This window comes from Macrobrachium nipponense, chromosome 20, assembly GCF_015104395.2.
Source record: "Macrobrachium nipponense isolate FS-2020 chromosome 20, ASM1510439v2, whole genome shotgun sequence".
Lineage (NCBI taxonomy): Eukaryota > Metazoa > Arthropoda > Malacostraca > Decapoda > Palaemonidae > Macrobrachium > Macrobrachium nipponense.
In genome coordinates this window covers 1020088-1038638 of record NC_061089.1, presented here as the reverse complement: position 1 = coordinate 1038638, position 18551 = coordinate 1020088, and the positions used below count along the sequence as shown (strand labels likewise).

At 36.7% G+C, this 18551-nt stretch overlaps 1 protein-coding gene across 2 annotated transcripts in view; it reads right to left on the bottom strand.

The window, feature by feature from the left end:
* The window catches only part of LOC135221461 (venom phosphodiesterase 2-like), a 128645-nt gene that overhangs the window by 64616 nt on the left and 45478 nt on the right, over positions 1 to 18551 (bottom strand). For both annotated transcript variants that reach the window (XM_064259215.1, XM_064259221.1), the window contains exon 3: positions 15322 to 15474. In XM_064259215.1, the coding sequence (XP_064115285.1) occupies positions 15322 to 15474 (153 nt within the window). The remainder of the gene's footprint in view (positions 1 to 15321; positions 15475 to 18551) is intronic.

Sequence of the window (18551 nt, the reverse complement as noted above, 5' to 3'; positions counted from 1 at the left end):
TATATATATATATATATATATATATATATAGCTTAGTGCAAGGAGACAGGAGTCAATCCATATTAATAATTATCAATAAAGGGAAGAGAACACACACAGATGTATAGGCTGTCTTTATTGTGACGTTTCGTAATTATCCAATTAATTACATCACCAGGCTGTTGAAATTAAAAATAAAATTCTTAGTAAAATTGTAAAAACAAAACTAAAAATTAGAAATTCAGAAATGCAAAAGCTAAAAAAATTATTCTTACAAAGTGTACGAAATATACACATTAAAATTAAGGGTATAAAATTATACTTGCCCTGAATGTCAAGCAGGCACCTATGTGGGATCCACAGCAGACTCCTTAAGGTGCGTATCGATTCTCATCGTGTGTAAGCTTCCGTACTGGCAGCAGAATTGCAAACCCAGAACACTCTAATATTCGAAATCATTCCAAAAATGTGTAACACATATCGATAATAAAGACTTCTGTATTTTAGGCCATACCACCAACCCGCAAGACCTTTTTTATTCTGGAATCTCTCTTTATTAAACAACTTGTTCCGTCGTTGAACACCCATACGTCCTTCTCCCCTCTGTATTTGTCTTGACTTGTGTTGTTTATTTATGTTTACGTTTAGTTTAACGCTGTCACTCCTCTAGGTCGGTCCTTAACCTCTTGTTCTGTAACTCTGTTCACTGCTGCTTTCAATTTTTGTCAAATTTTTTTTGTTTTGTTTTTGTTCATTTATCTTTCATTTTAATGATGTCCTTTTAAATAATTTAATTCCCCCTTAATTTTAACGTGTATATTTCGTACACTTTGTAAGAATATTTTTTTAGCTTTTGCATTTCTGAATTTTTAATTTTTAGTTTTGTTTTACAATTTTACCAGGAATTTTATTTTTCATTTTAACAGCCTGATGATGCAATTAATTGGATAATTACGAAGCGTCGCATTAAGACAGCCTATACATCTGTGTGTGTCCTCTTCCCTTTATTGATATATATATATATATATATATATATATATATATATATATATATATATTATATTTATACATTTGACCCTCGGTATTCGCTGGAGATCGTACCACAAATAGCTGAAATCCGCGAATACTTGACATCCCCCTAAAATGCTTTTCACTGCCTTTTTTTGATAACTCAAGCACCAGAAAACTCTTCTAACGAGTATTTTAGTAGTTTTTTTTTTTTTATTAACAAAACAAAAGCATTTAGTAGTAAAAAATGATATGAAAATACAGTAATTAGTGAATATTTCTCTATGAAAAATACAGCGAATATGCAAATTATTCGCAAATAATGTGGATATATGTTTCCACAGAAAAAATTCACATATATATATATAAATATATATATATATATATATATATATATATATATATATATATATTATATAGTATATATATATATGTGTGTGTGTGTGTGTGTGTGTGTGTGTGTGTGTGTGGTGTGTGTATGTAGTATGTTATAGTAGGGAAAAAACCCCACCCATTGTCCCTCAATACCTAGGTGCTAATCCCACAGGTAGACGATTTTTTCTACCAGGGGAATTAGCACCAAATAGGTGTGAAATTTCGCACCTTAAATGAAGTGTTAATTAGTTCTCACACCTTTTTAGGGTGAAAATTGACCATAAAGGTGTGAAATTGCACAGGTTCCCACTGGTCGTTCAGTACCGCGCAAAACTCTATGGGAGGTAAAAAACAAAAACCCGATTTCAACCCTAACCTCAAAACTCCTCATACTCTATGGGAGGTAAAAACCCTGATTTCAACCCCAACCCCAAAGTTCCTCATAATCTACGTAGGTAAAAAAACCCCCTGATTTCAACCCTCACCCCGAACTCCCTCCACTTGCCCCCTGATGATGTTTTAAAACTTGAAATCACAGGTTCCAACATGTCCACTGAATTCACTCCCAAACGCAAATTTTTTTAAGTCAATAGGGAACTCTGAAAATTAACTTAACGAAACCCATTGCAGTCTTAATCATTTATGATATGTGTATATAGATGCATAATATTCCATACGTAAAGAGGTTAAATGGAAAATCAGATTACATACAGAATTGTTATTATTTTTGTAACAAAAGTCATACAGAAATACATGAATTAATACACTGGAAAAGGTGTACAAAAGAATACACAGACATGATATATATTCATTTTACGAAAATAATACATCATCGAGACACATTGCTAGTATATACCACACACATCTTTCCCAGTTTCCCGATCGTGTGTGAAAGATAATTCATCTAATAAATCTAAGCTTTTAAATCTTGACAAGTTCTTCATCTATAAATCTTCCACATATCTTTCCTCTAGCTGGGATAAATTCTTTTTCATGATGACTACGCAAGTGATTTTACCAATTTTTTTTATTTCATCACTGAATGTAAACAACACAGGTAAATACTGATTCAACTATGTCATGTTAACTCGTCCACTTTATCCAATACCGGCGGGGAAGATAACATATTTGACATAGTCATACGATGATTTAAATAATTCTTTCAATCTCTTCACCGAAGAGAAAAAGTGGTTGAACCTCATCTGCTTGGTATCCCTGCTCAAACAGTCAGCAAGGTTCTCATCTTTGGAATATGCTACACTCTTTTGGGCGTATTCATTATCTTCAACAGGGGCACCGATACCATATTGGGTTAATAAAGTAGCTACGGTAGGGAGATCTACTTCATCGTCACACTCCCAAGAGGTAATATTTTCGGGTCTTTTCACAAGGGCTGACCCTTCAACACCGCGATCGGGAGGACAGGCGTATGTTGCACCAGCTCGAGAATATCGAAAGACCGCATTGGTAGGGTAAATAATCCTACTTCATCCGAAGCGAACACACCTAAATATTTAACGCGATCACCGAGTGAACCTTTTAAACTTATTTCAATTTCGTTCGTATCCATTCCATTTAACCTCTAACATCACACTGAATAACCCTATCCGAATTCACCGTTAAAATACCCTTCGTATCCCCGAAAAGTAAAATAGCAGGGGTTCGGAGTGCCCGTACCCAACCTGATCGATATTCGCAGGTTTGCCGAAATATCCACGGGCATTGAATCTTCATTATCTTCCACAACAAAATTAAAACAGTAAATAGCCCTACCATTTTTAAAACTATCATAAGTGATTAGATTTTCACCGCCACACCCTATACTTTTGTCTCGTGAAATAATTGCGTGATGGTATTAGGGGAACTACATTGAATATTATATACAGTATTCCCATTAATGGTAATATGTATATTATTTAAATCGAAAGATTGAAAATATAGACTATTAGCCGCGTAATTACCCGAAAATGTTTGCATATCAATCATGGCCAATGTGATTTTTTCGGGTATACAACTGTTAAAAGGTTGATCAATTAAAATCGAATTTTCATTTTGTCCAATAACGTATGTTTTAAATAAAGTCTTATCAAATATATATTGCATAGGATTAACTGTTAAAGCCTCATTTAAAGCCAATATGGCGTTATAATGCGGGGTAACTCTATCGATCCATAATTTAGCTTTTTCTATATTTATCTCATTTAAATGCCCATCGGTATGGGCACCCAACACTTAGTTATTATCTGCTAATTCGAGTCTAAGCCTCAGGTCAATTGCATCCAGTAAATACATGTCTATAGTCGGTATGTCCAAAAGAAGTGGAAAATACGTATGCACGCCCTGCGTTTTAATGCTGCTCATAACCCGTGACTCCCACCTGCTGGTTTGAGCAAATGTATTGGGCGTAAATTGATGAGTTGCTCCATGTGTTACATGACAATCATCATATAAAAACCCTGCCCTACAGGTAGTAGGTAACGCCGAGTGCTTTATCATTTTAAGCATTTTGATATATGATTGATAGTTAAATACCGGGAAGGATTTAAATAATGTATTACTTTCACCATTAATGAGGGCCACGTACATATCATCCTCTAGTTGCGTGCCACCTCTATGTAATGTGATATATAATTTTAAAGCTTTACTTGACAAATCTAAGAAAGAACCTGCCACCCTATTAACGTGAAATTCGATATATTGATCGGTTAGAATTTGATTTACAGAAATATTGCTAGGTGTAAAATCCAGTCTTTCCTTCGAATTAATTGAAGTTTCAATAATTCTACGTCTATTAGCATTCGGGAATGATTCTGATATACCCGCAATATACGAAGAAATAGGAACTTGATTACCAGTTCCGGGTATGTTAGGAACTACACTAGCCATATGTTGTGTTTATATATAATTTTAGATGAAGGGTAGAACGTGTGCATACCCGACGATTGTCAATTGATGAATGATTACAAAAGATCGTACACATCCTTATTATATTTTTTTTTTTTTTTTTTACTTATAGATTTAACGCGTATACTCTTCTTCTTCCTTCGTTTTTTCTTTCCTCCCACACTCGACCGTCTAACTAATCGTTTCAGTGTTTTTCTTCGTTTCCTCCGTCTTCTTCCGGTACCGCTTAAAATTCGTTGTCCAGTAGTTTTGAGGGCTCTTATGCCATTTCGTTTTATGGATTCTTTTAAAGGTAAACCATCGTTTACCATATCAGATAACACAGATCTAATGAATTCTTTAACTGAAGGTTTCGCAACATTAAATAGAAAAGGAAGCACTTTAAATGCGACACCGCTTATAGCAGAAAACAGACAGCTACCTCTTCTATGCCTGGAATAAAAAACGGAAATATCCTCAAACCCCGCCCCCCTTCTTAAAGGGTCTGATAAAAATAGTCTTTTAAATTCCGCCTCTGAAGGAGGTTTGAATATCATTCTCATTATATTTTTTACACTACTTTTAAACTCTGAAAATAATTTAAGTAGAGCTACATTCGCACGTTCCAGTTGACTCGAGGGTGTGATCACGAATAAGGAGTGTCAAGGGTGAACATAGAATTATATACATATCTACCCATTTATTTATACACACCTACACATCTATTTTTATTGAGGTTTTATACGGAACAGGCAGGTAACACTCGAGTCTTTAATGAAATGTAAAAGATGTCCATTTTGATCCGTGATAATAATTGAAATCTGGTCCAAGATGTTCGTGTTCAACAATTTGTAGACTGTATTATGTATTCCTTTTCCTCTACAACTTTCTAAAGTGAAACAGTCCGATATATTGACTAGTCTCCCACCAAAAATCGTCGGTTGAACTATATCAGTATACACATATATAATCTACCCCGCAATTATCAGGTAGGGAATCAATGGAAACGTGTTCATTCAGTTCATGCCCTCCATACATTTCATAACTGGTATTAATTTGAAAACCTAATAATTTCGCAGCTTTTCCGCTAAATTTGACATATATACTTTTAACGTCCCCGGTTCTCAGTTTCCCTCTCTTGATATGTGGTATAGTAACTCTTCTTAAATCTTCATCCCAATGAAATAAACCGTTACTATTAAAATAATTTACGAAATTATCACCGTAATAAATTTTCAAATAATCATAAATATCCTTATTAATAGCTCTCACGAGCCTCTTCATGTCCCCCGCTAACATTGCTATTCTCGGTCTATACAAATATTTGCGCATATCACGTTTATGACGCTCTGTAATAAATTCGAGAGTGAATAAACCATCTTTTGATAATATAGCGTAATAAGTACCCGGGAACATGATCGAGGCTAAACCTACTTCATATTCAACTCTGTTAAGTAATACGTAATATAGGTGTAGGTAATCTATTTGTAATTTTTGACGGTGAATTTTTGGTGTACGTGTCCAAACATCCGAGACTGCTCAAATATATGGTGTGTTCACCAGCCATGTCAGTCAAATACTACGGGAGGTACATATCACGTACGGCGTTCATAAGAAAAAGTGTGATAGTTTTTATCTAGGTCTTATATGCAGAGTGCATGATACAACCCCATTTTTAATAAACATTATTTCTTCACCTTTCTGATCCGGTACACTGATTGTAATTTAATCCAATACATCAAAGTATTTAAAGGTTTATAAATGGCATTATGCGGACCTTTAAAACGTGCACATTCTACCGTGAAACAGCCTAAGATGTTAACCAATTTTATCGCCCAATGTGGTAGGTTGAACGATATCTGAATACATGTAAGTGTATTCAACACATTGATCGTTTACAAATCAGGCAGTCCCCGGGTTACGACGGGTTCGGCTTATGACGTTCCAAGGTTAAGGTGCTTTTCAATTAAATTCATCAGAAATTATTTCCAGGGTTACGACGCATGTTCCAGGGTTACGACGCCTATAATGCTAATCTGGCAGAAGAAATATGGCACCAAAAATGCAAAATAATCAATATTTGAAGTTTTTTTTATGCAAAATGCAATAAGAATGCAGTTTACATAGTTTTTAATGCGCTCAAAGTATTAAAAGTAAGGTTTTCTTAGGATTTTTGGTGATGTTTGGGCTTACGACGACTTTTGGGTTACAACACGTCTCAAGAATGGAACCCACGTCGTAACCTGGGGACTGCCTGTATATTTCTACCGTGATGAGGTCTCAATGTACCCAAACTGTATATCATATACCTCACCCTTTCATTGAAACCGAGTATGTTGGCTGCTTTTTCACTGAATTTAATAGTAATTGAATCAATCGTATCAACTTTTGCTACGCCTGCATTCTTATATGGAATAATCATTCTCTTCATATCATCATTCCACGAGAATAAACCATTCCCGCGGATAGCTTCGAGCACTCTAGTCATTGCATTCATATCACCCCCCCAACAAACCAGAAACAGACTTGATATAAGGTAAAACGCGTTTCCCTCCCCGTAGACTTGTTATAGATCACATTAAATTGAATGCTAAAATCATCGTCACCAGGTTTAACGGCGTAGTATATTTTCAGAAGAATGACTCCCACCACACCCACTTCATATTCCACTTCTTTTGATAATGATATAGGGGTGGCTAACCTGTTGGTAAATTTACATGCTCGATTTTTGGGAAATGTACCCATACATGCACTGCTATTCACGTATACGATGTGATCACTACACATGTTGAACGTAGACTGTGTGTATAATAGCGTTTATTGGGTTAATATATACACATCTTAAAAACCCGTGTTTATGTTGTCACTCTCAATATTCATGAAAATGTGTTTTTTTGTCACGTCGAAGAAAGCACCCATCCCTCTTGTGAAACCTCCATGTGCAATGGATCGTCCACCAATCATGGTACATATTATTACTATTATTATTATTGTTATTATTATTATTATTGGTTTTATTATTTATATTATTCATTTTGCATCCTTTATAACACACTTGCGCCATTGTTTATTTAACATACTCTTTACAGAGTCCTTTGTCGATGACTTCCCATTCGATGATTCGATGGGGAGTAATGAACAATCTCGTGTAGGAGGAGCCGGACAAGGATCTCCACTAATCAGGGAAAGAACAGAGGGTGACAAGGTGGTAGGGTCGCACATTGACATGGCAACGAAGCTAAGTAGAGCATAGCCCAATTGCGTGATGATGTGGTTGGCACATTCCTCGAAAGAGGAATTCAATCGGCTATGCTCTACTTATGCATTATTATCGCTAGTGTGAGAATGTTAAGAGATAAGAATGAAACAAATTCCTTCTATATATGTACACCACCCATCCTAACTACGATTGATTCGATTTATGACTCCTTGGAGGAGGCTATCGAGTAAGTAGCTAATAACCTCGAAGAGAGACTCAATCGTAGTGAAGGTTCGGGTTGGTGTATTACCTCATTGGATAGGGTTGAACTTCATATCACTCGACGTGAGTTAGTGAATATTAATAACTTCAAGGCCTATCCCAAGGGAGTTCATGGGAGACTTCAGGTTGTCAATATTCAATCCAGGTACAACTGCTTTATTACAGCGTTAGAAGCGTACGTTGTACTCCGGGATAACCCTCTCGCATGTATTGAGAACCTCTCTCTGGACTTAACGACCAGGATGAGGAGGGGGAAATTTAATATCAAGCACTCGTCAGATATGCCATTGACTCATGACTCTTTCAAAGCATTAGAAAAGTGGAACAACCTCAACATTTATGTTTATAAACTGTGTGAATTAGTCATGGGGAAACGGCAGAAAAAACATTGGTCAGTACATCTGGCGAGGAAAGGTGGTACCCCAAAGCCCTCATCTGGTCACCTTATTGTTAATCACTGACGACCACGTCACGTTGATTAAAGATATGTTGGCATTCGTGAAGGTGTTTCGACACGGGTTCAAGCAAGGGATGGGTGAGCATGTGGGTGGCATGTGTTACAATTGTTTGACATAGTTCAATAGTCCCACCATCCGTGATGCTCACACTCAGGCATGTACTGCTGGAACCACTGTTGAATACCCGGATCCCGGCCAATTTAAACAATTTACCAAGGTTAAAGTTCAGCACAAAATCTCGCACATTGCTTTCCTTGATTTCGAGGCGTATAATATTCAACCAAATGCCGAAGACAATCCGAGAATTATACGCATAGTCTAGGTTATGGAGAAAAATGTGTCTATGATTTTTTGCAGAACATGAGCCAGGAATGGACATAGTTGCGTGAGCAATGCCAAGGTATGAAAGTGCGACATCACGCACATTGCGTGGCATTGGGCGACAACTTTGTGTGCCCACTGTGTCGTCAATGCAATTTTAATATGAAGTTTAAGGAGACGACTTTAACAGTGCTAGTACATAATTTGTCCTAACATTGCGCTGGTATCGAAAAAGGGGGGAGCCAAGTACAACTTTGAAATACTAAAACATGAGGGTGGTAAATTTTACTCGGCTAGATCAGGCAATCTTTGATTAGTGGATAGCAAGAACATGATTAGAGGGACCCTTTCCAGTCTTGCATCAAGTCATATAAAACAGAAAAGTTCCCTCGAAATCACTCGTCGGTTGTTATCTAAGTACTCTAAGGATTGCCTCGATTTAGTTTTGGATAAGGGCAAACAGTACTACCCTTACAATTACGTTACGGGTTTCAATGTCCTGCAAAAGCCTGGCATCCCTTCCAAGGAGTGTTTCAATTCAGAGCTTACGGGGGAAACCCTGTCCATCGAGGGATACGCGCACGTGGTCAAGGTTTGGAACGTTGGAAATTGTGCCAATCTTTTAGATTACACCGTTTTGTCTTTGTCAATGGACGTGGGATTATTGGCTGACGTCTATTTAACCTGGAGGAATGCAGCGTTTGTTCAATTCGGACTAGACCCCACCCATTATCTGACTTCTATCTCTCTCTCACTTGACACTTTCCTATGTTCTTCTAAAATCCATCTCCCCCTCATTTCTAATGGTGAACTTTATCAATTAATCTGTAAACATATCTGGGGTGTTTTTTGCAGTTTAGTTCGAAGACGGACTGTAGCCAATAATCCAAAGTTAAATCCCAGTTTTAAGGTTGGTGATCCTCAATCGTATATATAGTACGTTGATTTCACCAGCTTGTATCCCACGGTTATGAGCAAATACAAAATGACCTTGGTTGAAATAACTGAACTTCCCCCTGCCGAATTTGAACGGTTTGTCGCTAGTCAAATTACCGCCATTGATTCACAGGGTGAATACTGTTATTTCTTCCTTCTTGATACCAAATGGGTTAGCAGGGATGTTGCTCTAAGGACAGACGATCTCCCTCTCGCCATTCATCACATCAATGTAACTCACCAGGATCTATCTCCCTATAGTAAAAACCTGCTGAATAAGCTCAATGTGAAGCTGCTCAAGAAAAATGTTAAATTGACGGGTACGCATCTACCAATGCGTAATCACTTGATCTGCCTTCCTTTATTACAAACACTGATAAGACCCAGTCTAGAAGTTAATGTAATAAGAAAAGTGTACAAATTCAAACAGGATTCTTATTTGAGGGAATATATTCTGGAGAATGCCGAGAGGCGAACTGTTGTCACCACCGATGAACCCTCTCTCCTAAGGAATGTGTCCAAACACACGTACAAGTCTTTGGAAAAACTCTGTAATGGAAGGTACATTGTGAACCATTGCAAAGAGTCTGTTATGGCTGAATCCCCGATTTACATCAGTTTCAGTATACTAGACATGGCGAAGGACATGATGTACCGCTTCTATTATGACGATCTTCAAAATCACTACGGTGAAAGAGTTCAACTCCTTTATACCGACACTGACAGCTTGATCTTCTCCCTTGCGACTGATAACCTCAATCGTGAATTGAAGGAGGTTCTCAAACCCTATATGGACTTGAGTAATTTCCTGAAAACTCACGAATTTTATTATGAGTCACGTAAGGGGGAACTCGGATCAGTCAAGGTTGAAACGGGGGCTGAACTCATCAGAGAATTCATCGGTGTCAAACCTAAGGTTTATTCATATCTAACTGAAGATAGTCGTAGTAACACCTTGAAAGGTATACAAAGATGCCGACAAAAGACCATTCCGCACGAACAGTGTCGAGAAGTGATTGAGAAGAATGAGATCACTTATACACGTGTGAACAGTTTGTGAAGAGTACAAGGTACGATGTGTCATACGAGCCAGCGAAAGGTGTCTCTATGTCCTTTGGAGGATAAGAGATATTATGTGACACCGTATAAATCGTTGGCGAATGGTCATCCAGACTTTGGGGTGGAGGAGAGGGTGGACGGTGTGGTGGAGAAGGAGGAACTAGAGGTGATAGAGGGGTTGGTGCCAGCAGCACCCTCTGTGTCTAACATTCCGCCCGCTATTCCTAGCACCTCGAGAATTCCTGCTCCTCCTACATTCCTACACCCAGAATCTGGTAACATCTTTGTGAAGTCCAGGCCAGAAAAAATATTTCAGATTCTTCTCCACAGTTCTTTCCATGATTCCCATATGTCCAGACTCATGGGCTACTGCAACCACTTGCTTTCTCAACGGATATGGAATCAAAATTTGATGATATTCCCCGCATACAGCATCTCCTGGTATATCTGTAGGTCTATACTTTCTCATCAGCAAACCTTCCTTCAGATAGTAACAGGTAGGAGTTTGTTGCATCTCTTCTCGATCGACAACTCTGAAGAACAAATCAGTTAACGATGCATCCTTTTTCTGCAAGTCCATTAACTTCTCTCTTGTCACTTGACCAACTTCAATGTTGAATTCTCAATATCTACTAACTCAGATATGGTAGTTTCACTACTCTCTTCAGGAACACTTTGACTACTTGGAGTCTCTTCAGGAACATCAGGTTCTTCTTCTTCGTCGTCGTCGTCGTCTTCTTCATCTTCTTGGGAAATCTCTTCTTGGTCAGCACTATGGGAAACATCACTTCCCTAGAACAATTCTTCTAAGCACAAAGATCCTTCACTTGATCCTTCTTGGGTGTGTAAATCCTCAGTTTCTTCACTTGCAGTCGTAGCCCTCTTCATACTTCTGGTAGTTACACAACTAGGAAACAGGTGGGGGCTCTGAGTTTAACATTTCATTTAGTTTTTTTGTTAAGAATCTGAGTTATTCAGTTAATACTTTGCTATTAAATAAATGCATATTTTGTAAGTTCCGTGTCTGATTTGATGACCTTAGATACTGGAGAGATAAAGATGGATGGAGAGAGAGAGAGAGAGAGAGAGAGAGAGAGAGAGAGAGAGATGTGTGACCAATTGCCTTTGGACGCTCTGGTCCATGCTACCTTTTAAAATAGAATAACGAGATAATAATCTTGTTTTATATTTAATCATATGGTCACCGTCACGTGTATTGGAGAATTCGGGCTTCGATTGTTTAACCCCTTTTCTGTCGCTAATATCGCAATGAGAATTTATTCTCATCTTCAGCAGCCTCCATGTGCAACCGACATATGTCCCCAGGTCACATCTGGGGCAAGTGAATTTGTATATTACACTGGAGGTCATTAGTGGGCTTAGCTTTTCCTTGTACTGGAACAGAGAGACAATTGCTACGGGGGCAATTGGTATGAGTTTTAAATCAATAGCAGGATTATGGCGATTGATGCTTTTATATAGTTCTTCATGAAAAGACTTTTTATGTATAAATGGACGACTGTCAAAAAGGGGCAGCTTTGGTACAGTAGGTACAGCATATTTTGGATTGGAAACTTTGTTTAAAAATATGTTAATGTTCTTAAAAAGAAAGCAAGTTAGAAGTTAAACTAAAAGCCGTATGTAATTGGTTCGACAATGAATTAAACTTAAAATTAAAAAAGCAATGGCCGTAAAAGTCAATTCCTAGACCGGTAAATGTGTTTCTTTTTCTAAAAATCATGGTATCAAAACGCTCATTATTCCTTTAAACTATAACGTCTAAAAAGGATAGCACGTTATTTTCGTATTCAATAGTAAACTTGACATTTTGATGTATATCATTAACATAAACCTCTCTGCATCGTCCCGGCTTCTGAAAAGCAAAAAGGTATCAACATATCTTCGGTAAAACAGAGGGTGGTATGCCAGCTCCTCCAGGGAGTACATGAAGATATTAGTAAAGGTTGGACCGAGTGGAGATCCCAATGCCATACCATCAACTTGCGTATAAGACTAACCATTAAAAATGGAGGCAGGGTCCAGAACCACCAATTTGAAACTTGTCAAAATCCGATTTGTTAAAATGGTTAAAAACGATGTCATTGGTGATGAAAATCTTATTAGAATAATCTGAATGGTCTCCTTCACAGGTACATTAGTAAATAATGATTCCACATCTAAGCTAATCATAAACAAATCGGAATCATGGTATATAACTGCTTTTTAAAAGATGGTGGATTGTGATTTATTTTTCTTAAGTTAGACCATTAAAGAATTGAACACCAGATTAAAACAACACAAATACTCAGTAAGCACAGGTCAGACTAATATTGCCCTATTTTTACACTTAAGTGAAAAGTCCAACAGGATACATTCGACGTAGTGTTGTAACGACACTATTTCCAGGAACTTGTTAGCATCTGTTTTGATTCAGTTAAACTATGTAAATAATTCTAATGCGATTGAAGGATTATTTTCTTTTAACCTGGTAACGAAACATATGTTCAAGAAGGAGCTGGAAGATAGAACTAAGTGGATTACCAATATGAAGATTTTGATGTTAATCCGTTGACCGTTCTGTGACCTCCCAACCTTTTTGTATTCCCATATTATATATTATATATATATATATATATATATATATATATATATATATATATATATATATATATATGTGATGTGTATACATACACAGACACACACACACACACACATATATATATATATATATATATATATTATATATATATATATATATATATATATATATATGTATATATAGATATATATATATATATATATATATATATATACATATAATATATATATTATACACTAGCTGACCAACCTGGCACTGCCCAGGAAGTCGCTGAATGACAACCAATAAACTCTCTCTCTCCATTTCTGTTAAGATAGTTGCTTCAGTTGTATTGCCCAGCATTTTTTATATTTATATTTCACCACTTCTCACCCCTGAATTTTGACTCAAAGGGCATCAGGAGTGTCTCTATTCATCCAGTGACCTCAAAAACTATGGAATAGACTTTAATATCTATCATCTTTTACATCTTATTTTTCATTCCTTCTCACTTCCTCTCCTATCAGGGCTGAATTTGGACTTAAAGGGCATGGGGAATTTCACTATTCACCTCAGTGACCTCAAAAATTATAGACTATACTCTGTTTTTTTCCCTCTGTCCATCCGCCTGTGGTGTTTTTGTATGGTAAAACTGCATCCCCGGGCTTTAGATAGTTACATTCAGCTTACATTCAACAATAATAATAACCTTATTTCGAATATTAACGGTGTAATTCACAACCTGTAAATTATTAAAACGCTTTTCAGTTGCAAATGTACACCCAGATATCCTTTTATTTACCTAAAACTTACACATAGTGTAACTATCTAAAGCCTGGGACGCAGTGTTACCATACGCAAACACCACAGGCGGATGGACAGATGGAAAAAAACAGAGCATAGTCACTAATATCTGCAGTTTTTGGTTATTTTTACATCACCACCTTCCCCCCCCTTCCCCCACCTATTCTCACCAACACCCTCTTCTTATCAGGGCTGAACTTTGGCTTAAAGGGCTTTGGAAGTGTCCCTATTCATCTCAGCAACCTCAAAAACTATGGATGATTAGATGTTAATATCTGTGATTTTCCATTATTTTTACATGTCACCACCTTCTCAGCCACCTCCTATCGTGGCTGAACTTGGAGTTAAAGGACACCGAGAGTGTCACTATTCATCTCAGCAACCTCAAAAACTATCAATTAGACACCAATATCTGTCGTTTTCAGTTATTTTTACATGTCATCCCCGTCCTATCGGGGACTGAACTTGAACTTAAAGAGTATCAGAAGTGTCACTATTAATCTCATTGACCTAAAAAATATGGATTAGACACTAATATCTGTTATTTTCTTACATCACCCCTTCCCACCCCTTATCACCCCTCCTTCCTCTCAGGGCTGAACTTGGACTTGAAGGGCAATCAGGAGAGTCCCAATTAATCTCAGCAACCTCAGAAACTATGAATAGACACTAATATCTATTGCTTTCGATTATTTTTACACGTCACCCCCTTTCCACTCCATTCTCATCCCCTCTGTACTGAGGCTATGGCTTGATAACTATTTTGAAGTAATACAATTAACACCAATAGCCTACATTTGAAATCTGAACCAAATCAGCCCAAATATAAGAAAGTTACATTTTCGGGGGTTAGAGGTAATCACTTTTTAGGGGGTTACATATGTTTTTAAGAAATGTAATTAGCATATGTTTGAACCCTATGTTGGCTTAACCTAAAAGTCCATCAATTTCTGTTTCCTTTCCATTCTTCAGCTCTTAAATGCCATTTTGTTTGTGTATCCTTAACAACTGCTTCCTCAAGCATTTTAAATTTATACCATCTACTGATAGAAGAGAACAAAAGTGGATAAAATAAATGGAACAAATATCAACATCGGACGTAACCAAAAACAAACAGACTGATACTTAGAAAAAAGGACATTTTTGTAGATGCACTGCAATGGAGCTCCTGGTATGAGGTCAACTTGCCACATTTTGATGCTGAACGGAAATCATTGTGTTACAACACAAATAAAAGTCACTTTAGCTGTGAAGCAATTGATTTTAGAAAAATGTCACTGCTTGCGAGTGTAAAAAGAAAGCAGAAAATTAAAAAATGAGATGATGTTCAGACTACCTTATCCAAGATACAATAATTTTGGTCATTTTCTTATTGAGATAGTAAGACTCACTCAAAAAATGTTCTTCAGTGATTTTGTATTTATATCTATGTCACTTACCGTAACTAAAGTATAATGATTAGGAAATGTGATTGTTGGAAAGGAAGGTTTCATGTATGGCGCCCTAAGTCCCATACTTCCTAAGGCCTCAATTGTAGGAGTTAACCCACGGGTGAGGTACTCAGCTCGGAAACCATCCACTGACACTAGAATCTGAAAAAGAATCAGGATACAATAAGCCTTGAATTCACCTAGAGGACTTCTGGGATATGTTGTAGTGAGTGAGCTTTAAGACAGCTGTAATGTGTGTATGGAATAAAAACAATTATTTTAAATACATAGAACATATGTACTTTAACTTTGGTACATTCAAGCAAATGCATTAGCTTTTAATTACAATTTCTCTTTATGTCACTAAATGATTATCAATAAAATCTTGTGTAATTCTATTAAATATCCTAAGATACGAAAAAAGGGTAATCCAAACAAAAGGCAGGCTAAAGATCATTTAGAAATTAAGCAGACAGAAATTACACAAAAATGTATTAGCTTATCATGATCTTCCTCACTGTATGAACATTAATTAATGGTATGGCAATAAAAAATTATATAAAAGATTTTATGATTTGAGGCAAAAGCTTTAAGAAGAATATAAGGATACAGAGTGCAGGATAGAATGAGAAATAATACCATAAGGAAAATGATAAAAAAATTAGAATGGGATACGTGGGCGGCTTGAGGAGATGCCCTCTGCGCCACATCCGGCAGATAAGGGAGTGATAGCATAAGGTGGGCTAACGGATGCCCTTAAATGGTAAAGACCCGGCCTGTGAGATCCACACTGGGTGAGATTTCACGTGGCGCTGTGTATGATGATTAGGATCCCACTCCTAACTTTCATACGTTATCACACATGTTATTCACTGCGTAAATACATATAGGCTCACAAATGTGCACACACAGAACACTGTTAAAGTAATTCAGTATTTGTTAAGTAGTTCCATGTTGTTGTTCAAGTCTCACTGTACCCCTTTAACCTGAAGGACAATTATCATATACGATTTTGAGGGACTGGATGTGTAGCCTGATCAGTAGTTAGAGACTTTAAGGAAAGTAATGTTAATGACCCTTTTCTAAATCCAGTTGTATGTATCAAGGAAATTTAACATAAGTACAAAGGCTGAAAGTTAGAGAAATTTGTGATGACCAAAGCTCTTTTCACTGTGGAGGAGAAACTGCAGTTTAATACTAGACAGTCATTAATACTTTGATGTTAAACACCTTGGATACAACTCTTAAACAGACATGAAATGTGGAAAGTGCTGTCAGATTGTTTCTGCTCCTTTCACTTACAAGACATAGCCTGCCATTCAGGATTACTATAGAGCACAGCACAAGGCTTATTAGTTTACCTAACTTCTCCCCAGCTGAAGCCACTTAGAAAGGCACTTGGGTCATAGATCATCATTTGCTTTATTGCGTTGGCAGCTTTTCGCTTACTTGGGGAGTAAGCCTACAAAGTACTTTGTTGTTGTTGTTATTGTTGTTGTTCTTGTTGGGGGGTAGGAAAGGTCTATAGTGGAACCTAAAAAGGTCTGAAAAAGGTGTTTCACGTTGAGTTAAAGATACAGGAATTCTAGGATGGGATATTTATGATTCATTTATCAGAATGAAAATGTTAAAAATAAATAATGTGCATGTTAAAGAGAACAGATAAATTATTCCTAATAAAATATAGGTTATTTATCTAAATTTTAGTTGGCGAAACAAGGCTCTATTTGAGCGTAGATTTTAGCACGTTTTAATTCATTTGGTGCACTTAATTAAGGCTATGTTTCTGTCCAATTATTTTGTGTTTCCACTTATAAATGATAGTATATGAACATGTTTAATTTGTATCCTTTTTATTTGATCCTTGTTGTTAGTATGAGTAATACCAAGTATGATATTAATTACGAAGAACACTTCACGTTAAGTTAGGTGTATGTATAATGTTTACAACTTATGCACGACGGGAAAATCTTGCACGCATCCCGAGTAAGCTGGAGGTCGGATCACACTTTTTTAAATGGCATTATGTTATTACGAGGTGAGTGTGACTGGTACAGCACAATATGATATTCATCAATGCTTATTCTTTTATGTTTACAATGTCTAGGCTATGTGGAGATGAGAGGGAAAGTGAGTTACTCTTCACTTGATCTACCAATTAAGAGTTTACTCCTAAGTCCTGCATGGGAAGAAGTAGGTCTATTAGAATAAAATACTGTCTTTTTCATATACTACTGTGATGCCTTAGATGTCTGACGGACAGCTGCTCTCATTCATAGTTGCAGTTTACATAACTTATAACTTAAAAGGTTGATGAATGAATTGCGAGCCATTAATAAATCTTTTAGCTTAAGTAAACATTGCATAGATCAGTCCTTAGTCAGGAAAATCTAGATTCTTTTATGTAGTATATTCGTCAATTTGTGTGTGAGGCATAAGTTATCCCAGTGTCTTTCATAATCATAAACTATTCACTGAGGTAATGTTGTGAATCCTTACCTTTTGCTTCATCAGTGCTATCAGCAACAGCTTCATAACATTAAAGGAGTTTCATTTGCGCCTCTCTTAAACACTGTTAATGTATTACCCTTTGGTAGTCTTGTATATTTGTATGGTGAACTTTGTATCTTTAAAGGTTCGAACCTTAAGTACTTTCTTGAATATGACTATTGTCACTAATGAGCGTCTGTGATGTGCATTTTTTATCACGAAAAAATTTGCAGACAGCATTTTATGGTGGTTTATATAAAGAATATTTAATGACCTCTGTTATTTTTCATGTGTATTTTTTAAGGCCTTATATTATGATTATTTCAGAGGCATCTTGAAGGCATTTTATTCACATTCTTGCGGGTCCAAGGAGGGGCAACGCTGTGTTGTTCCCTTTATTCCGTTTATGATAATGTTATCATATGCTTCATTGTAATCGTGAAGCTTTCAAGTCACCTGACAAAGGTTCATGAAGAAAGCCTTTCATACCTGACATAGTGACTATACAACTTCTCATAGAAATCTTTTGACTTTTGTAACCGTTGTTGGCCACTAAATTACTAACACTGAAGAACATCTTGATTGACCTCACTTTTTGAAATTTTGGTTTAGGCCCGTCCAAGGAGCAAGAGAAAGAAGCAAAATAAACGGATGATTCAACAAATGTAGGTGCTTTGACACATTACTGATAAGCCTTTGTGTTGGTATTTCCTATTTAGGGTATTCGTCCATAGTCAGAAATGAAAGCA